This window comes from Polistes canadensis, unplaced genomic scaffold, assembly GCF_001313835.1.
Source record: "Polistes canadensis isolate GaletaPanama2010 unplaced genomic scaffold, ASM131383v1 scaffold_46, whole genome shotgun sequence".
NCBI classification, from domain to species: Eukaryota; Metazoa; Arthropoda; class Insecta; order Hymenoptera; family Vespidae; genus Polistes; species Polistes canadensis.
The window spans coordinates 657,486-664,441 of NW_014569593.1; the positions used below are offsets into that span (position 1 = coordinate 657,486).

Here is a 6,956-nt window from a genome sequence, read left to right on the forward strand (position 1 = left end):
AAAAAAAAAAAGAAAAAATAGTAACAAAAGGATATAAATTTATCGTTTAAATATATTCTAGGTATGAAAGTTGGTCAGCTTCACGCAAAAGTGGTACTAGCCTTTCTCTTAAAGGAATACGAAATTTGGCAGGAAGAAAAAGATAAAAGCGTTTTGGACCCACGTTCAACTTTTACAGCTGCAGCTAATGGAATAAAGCTTCACTTTAAAAAAATAATATCATGAAAGGAGAATTAAATTACATTTTTGATTTAAGTCTAGTCTAATGAATAGGTATTTATCATGTATTTAACTATTCATAATTTTAATTGACGATTAACTATTGCAATCATTTCTTACTAACACCGTTGGAATTTTAATTCCAATGAAATTAATTATGAAAATACATAATGAAGATACTATCTAACATATAGTATTCACATTTTAATAAGATCAACGTGAAGATGGAAAAAAATGAATCCTATGTAAATAATATTGTTAATGATATTTAACAATTTTTTGATACAATCATTTACGATATAATATTTATTTTAGAATTTATGTAAATTTTATTTAATTTAAAAAGAAATTTAAATATTACCGGTATTCTATTTTAAGTTAATAATAATTTATATAATAAAACAATATTATATACGAGAATAAAACTTTGTTTATAAATAAATTAATTATATTTTATCTTTTTTTAATCTATACCTTTTACATATAAAAGTATCCAATTTTCTCATTTAGTATCCATATTTATGTGTTCATCTACGTTATAATTATTTATATATCGCTTATAACACGTTTTATACAGTACATTTGTGTATAAATTTAATCAATTTTGGCATGACCGTGTCATAAAATTTTCTTCTCAAAGATATTTTTAATCAGAGTTTTTGTTAAGATTTTATAATCAGGTTTTTATTGCACAACTTACAAAGTTTTTTACAATGTCTTATCATTATATCACATATAATTATCTCACATTTTTGGCTTGCTCTTAACACACCCCTCGTCTACCTTTAATTATCACCAATCTTAAAATTATATTATCTAAAAATTATAACTACCCAGATCTCACTCGAGTTCGTCTTCGCCTTCCCTCCCATCCTCCTCTACCCTCCTCTACTTCCCTGAAAAATTCACACATCCCAACCTGAATCTTACCGCCTAACATGTTTATTAATTCCCCTCTTATAGCACCTTCCTCTACTCCAGCCATCCACTCCTCTACTTCCTTCCTTCCCTTACAATATTTTTATAAGTTTTTCCTATAACGTCTAATTATTTCATGACAAACCATAATTTCATACTTTAACTATAAACATGTATATAGAAATTGTTTCGTATTTCATGTAGATACCTGGAACAAATTTACTTTCAAAAAAACGAACATCGGTTTATGAGGTACTAACTGGCATGCACATAGATACGAAATATTGCCCAGATCCATTACATTAATAAATAATTAATACGAAATAATAATACGATAAAAAGAGAGATAGATGTAATTAATGAAATATTTTGGAAAAATATTATAACGAGACATTCTTATAATAAATCTCTCATAAATGATAAGATAAGAAGCTATTGCATCAACTAATAAAATCTCATACCGTTTTCATGCTCATCACTGTAGTCATTTTTTGGAGCTCAAGAGATGTTATACATTTCCGGAGTTTCTTCTCATAAAAATTATTTCTCTTTAACCGAGTTTATTAGTTAGTTAATATAAGCGGTAATAAAATTCGTTAAGGTGTATAAAACGAAGTTGTATAATGTTCAACAAGTGTTAGAACTAACCAGATAAAGTAATCAAAATAAATCATCTTCATTCAAAATGGGGATTATTGGTAAATATATACATAAAAATATTTACTTTTATTTTTATTCCTATCATTGTTCTATATACAAAATTGTAATAACCTTACAAAATATAACGTATTTATCGTGTTAAAAATATTCACAGGATTCGAAACATTTATTAATGGATTATTATTCATTTTTATTCCCGCAATTGTATTTTACTTTTGGATAAAACAAAAATTATCCTATTGGAAAAGACGAGGTGTACCTTCTTTGCCAATAAATTCGTTACTTCGACAATTAAAGGATGTAATTCTCGTGCGAAAATCTGGAAGTGAAGCACTCGGAGATCTTTACAAAGAAACTAATGAAAAGGACAAATTTTTCGGGATATATATCTTACTTAAACCATTTTTACTAATAAAAGATAATGAACTTGTTAAATCAATATTAATCAAAGATTTCGATGTCTTTAGTAATAGATATTTTTCGGTTAAATCAGCTAACGACCCGGCTACTTTTAATCTTTTTTCCCTCGATAATCCCGAATGGAAACATCTAAGGTAATAAATAGCTTACTCATTCAATATCAATTTGCAGAATTATGTAAATAGAATTTTTATAAAAAAAGTAAGTAAATAACGAGAAATTTTTTTTTTAATTTTTTACGACAACAATGTATTCAATCTTATAAATATTTTATACGTTCTATAAAGTATATGAGGAAGGCCACAATAAATTCTATGCATACATTTCAAGGTAAGATAATACAAGAATGTATCTTATTTATAGGCGTTAATTAATAGTTTTGATTAGCATACAAATGTCAACAGGTAATTCTTCGATGATTTAATAGAGAATGATATAACTATATGTTAATAGAGTTAAATTGTCTCCGGTATTTACGAGTGGAAAAATAAAGAAACTATTTTATCTGATGTACGAGACATCCGAAGCAATGACGGACTTTCTGGAAGAAAAATTTCGTCAAAATTCTAATATTTCGATCGATGCTAAGGACGTTTTTATGAAATATGCTACCGATGTTATATCTACAGTGGCTTTCGGAGCTCGAACTAATTCGTTTAAAGAGGAAACTTCTGAATTCTATCGACAAAGTTAGCAAATGATCAATTTAACAATCGTAATTAAAACTAGTCGTAATCAAAGAATAATAATTATTATTATTTATATATATATATACAGGTCTTTTACCTTTCGCGACAAGTTTAAGAAGGTACCTATCGATATATAAATCTTTCTTCTTTTCGGAGTTAAATAAAAAAATTGAAGTTACAATGATGGCAGATGCTAGGGAGTACTTTAGTCAACTTTTCTGGGAAATTTTCAACGAACGAGAAAAATCTGGAATGAAAAGGGGAGATCTTATCGATTCTCTCATTGAATTAAAAAATGAGGAACAAAATGATGATTTCAGTAAGAAACGAAAGTCAATTCGATGTTTTTTGAAATATCCAAATTAAATTTAAGCGCGCATATCAAACGACAATAATAATATTCTACAAATGATAAATATGTATATTTATATAATAATGTTGATGATCATTATTTAGAATTCGAAGGAGATATTTTACTCGGTCAATCACTGATATTTTTTRTCGCTGGTCGAGAGAGCAGTGCTACTACGATATGTTATGCTCTTGCTGAACTCGCAAGAGAATCAAAATTGCAAGACAGATTGAGAACGGAAATACGTGAAACATTAAAATCCGATGGATTCACTTACGAAGCCGTGCAAAAAATGAAATATCTACATCAGGTGATCTCGGAAACTTTGAGATTACATCCACCAGGACCGATCCTAGATAGAGTTGCAACGAAAGATTATGTGGTAATTAAAAGGGAAAACTTGAAAWGCTTATTATTCACTATTTTAACCAACCTTTTTTACGTTTTATACGTTTTTCTTAGAACGCCTAGTTATTTCATGGAAAACTGTAATTATATACTTTAATTGTTACGTGTATATATAAATTGTTTTGTATTTCATATAGATACCTGGAACAAATGTACTTATAGAAAAAGGAACACCCGTTTATGCGGTACTAACTGGCATACATGTTGATCCGAATTATTTTTCTGATCCATTACGTTTCGATCCTGATCGATTTAGYGACGAAAGAAAAGCAGATATTCTACCATATACTTACATGCCTTTCGGTGATGGGCCAAGATTCTGCATTGGTATGTCAAAATTGTTTAAATGTTTAAACGAATACAATATGTTTGATAAATAATTATTTCTTTTCATTTCCAGCTCAGCGAGTAGGCATGTTACAATCTGCAGTTGGTATAATCCAAGTAATTAATAATTATGAAGTTTCATTGAATCTAAACGGAAATTATAAACACGATCCTACAAATATGTTCATAAAACCGGGTAACAATTTCATTTTGGATTTAAAGAAAATAACTGCGAAGAATTAAATAGTATAAAATACGTACTCGAATGATAACAATTATAATCTGAGTGAGAATATGAAAATGATATAGAAAACTGATTGTCATTATTATAAATGTTATTAGAATATTTAGTTATGTAATAAAAGAATAACAAAAAAGTAAATTTAAATAAATTATTAATTTTTAAGATTTACTTAAACTATTTTACGATTAGATTATTATTAATGTTATTATTACTAATATTCTATTAATTATTGTGAGTTTATTATTATGTAACTTATTTTGAATGAAAAGATAGAAAGGTAAATGATGAAATAATGTGGAATAATATTCTGATGTAGCATTTGTAGAGTAAATCTGTCTTAAATTATAAGATTTGCAATTGCATGGATTAAAACAATTTTGCAATACTTTTCAGTCTTTTTTTTTGGAGATGTTACACGTTCCAAGAGTTTTTTCTCATAAAACTTATATCGTTAATTGAATTTATTGATCAGTTTATAAGTACGCGGTAATACATTAGTAATAAAATCCGTTCAGGTGTAAAAAGACAAGTTTTTTCTCATAAAACCTGCATCTTTAACCAAGTTTATTAATCAGTTTATATTTAAATGATAGTTTATTAGTAATGAATTCTGTTCAGGTGTATAAAAAAAGTTACATCTTGTGCGACGAGTGTTAAATTGAAAAGATAATAAATTACCCTTATTAAAAAAATAGCGATTATTGGTATATTTACAAATTTTTTTTTTCTCTTATTTTTATCATTATTCTATATTATGAATTACAAATAACTTTACAAAATAAGGAAAAATGAAATAAAGGAAATTAATTCTAAATAGAAATATGATTATTATAAAGATTATATAAAAGATTATTGCAATATATCTTACACATTTTTTAACTTTATAAATATATGTAATATGCATATTTATTGTAAAAAAAAAGATTTACGATCAAATTGATATTTCTATGTATTTCTATTATTTGTGTTTATTTATTTAGATCTTAACTGTTACTTCGTTAAAAGAGAATGATATTTCTTACACTAAATTATTGACCCTGTTTTGTATTGACGAAAAAATAAATTTTTGTTTCCAATGTTTGGTCTTAAGGAAGTCTGCAATAAACGAAAATTCATTGAAAATACATTTTACCCGTATAATACAATTTTCAAAAATGACACATTCAAATTGAAAGTAATATAATACTAATACAAATGCCAAGAAAAATGGGATAGAGCATTTATTTATACTACCTTACTGATATTTTCTAAATTGATTAAATAAGTTGTGTCGGTATTGTAGAACGATTAGAAATTTTATTCAGCACCTTACAGTATGCAGCGCTTCATATATTCATAAAACAGAGATATCTTTATTCAGTGRTCATGAAAGTAGTATTCCAGTCAGAGATAATACATTTGCATATTAAATACATACTAGTTCTAATGTAAGAGATTACAATTTTCGATTAAAGTAAACTATTTTAAAAAAGTATWATATTATTTATAATACAATAACATAATCATAGTAAATATAATCGAAATTTAAAATGTGCAATTCAATAGTAATCGTCGGTCTTTGTTTTATATAATATTCTTTCCATAAAAAATTCCGTTCTTATTATTTTGATTGTAACATTAAGCAAGTATTACGTTGAGTCCAAAGTCTTATCTGTTTTCTTTACTTCCAACTTTGTTATGTAACATTATCCTTAGTAAAATGATTAATTAATTAGATTATTTTATTTTGAGCGTATTAATAATGAAACATATCGGGAATAAAAACAAAGATGATTATTGAATTATTCCTGGAATGATATTAGAAAATGATATTTTTAAATTATATCTAACGTAAGTGATAAGATTAGTATTTGCGTAGTAGAGAGAGAGATTAATTCAATTTTATGCTTGTAATGTGCTCATCACTTCAGTCTACTTTTGAACTCCTGAGATGATGTACGTTACAAGTCGTTTCTTCCCATGAAACTTATTTCATTAATCTAGTTTATTCATCAATTAATATACGAGGTAATAAATTTAGTTCATGTGTTTAAAACAAAGTTGTTTAACAAGTGTACAACAAGTGTAAAAACTAACCAGATAAAGTAATCAAGATAAATCATCTTCATTCAAAATGGCGATTATTGGTATATATATATACATATATTTATTATTTTTTTTATTCCTAACATTGTTTTATATATAAAATGACAATAACGTTATGAAATATTACATATCTACTATGTTAAAAAAAATTCGTAGGTTTCAAATTCTTTATTAATGGATTGTTATTCGTTTTAACTCTCGTCGCTGTATTTTATTTATGGATGAAATACAAATTATCTTATTGGAAAAGACGAGGTGTACCTTCTTTGCCAACAAGTTCGGTACTACGACAATTTAAGGAAATTATTCGTGGGCGTAAATCTGGAAGTATAGCACTCGGAGATCTTTACAAAGAAACTAATGAAAAGGACAAATTTTTCGGGATATATATCTTACATAAACCATTTTTATTAATAAAAGATAGTGAACTTGTTAAAACGATTCTAATCAAAGACTTCGATGTCTTTTGTAATAGATCATTTTCGCTTAAATCATCGAATGACTTGGCATCTTTTAATCTATTTTCCGCCGATAATCCTGAATGGAAACATCTAAGGTAATAAATAGCTTACTCATTCAATATCAATTTGCAGAATTATGTAAATAGAATTTTTATAAAAAAAGTAAGTAAATA

At 26.4% G+C, this 6,956-nt stretch overlaps 1 protein-coding gene across 1 annotated transcript in view; it reads left to right on the forward strand.

Moving 5' to 3' along the window:
- The window catches only part of LOC106785158 (cytochrome P450 6k1-like), a 24,519-nt gene that overhangs the window by 4,430 nt on the left and 13,133 nt on the right, over positions 1–6,956 (forward strand). Inside the window, exons 6-8 of the mRNA XM_014745359.1 lie at positions 62–223; positions 2,216–2,351; positions 2,671–2,906. Of these exons, the coding sequence (XP_014600845.1) occupies positions 62–223; positions 2,216–2,351; positions 2,671–2,906 (534 nt within the window). The remainder of the gene's footprint in view (positions 1–61; positions 224–2,215; positions 2,352–2,670; positions 2,907–6,956) is intronic.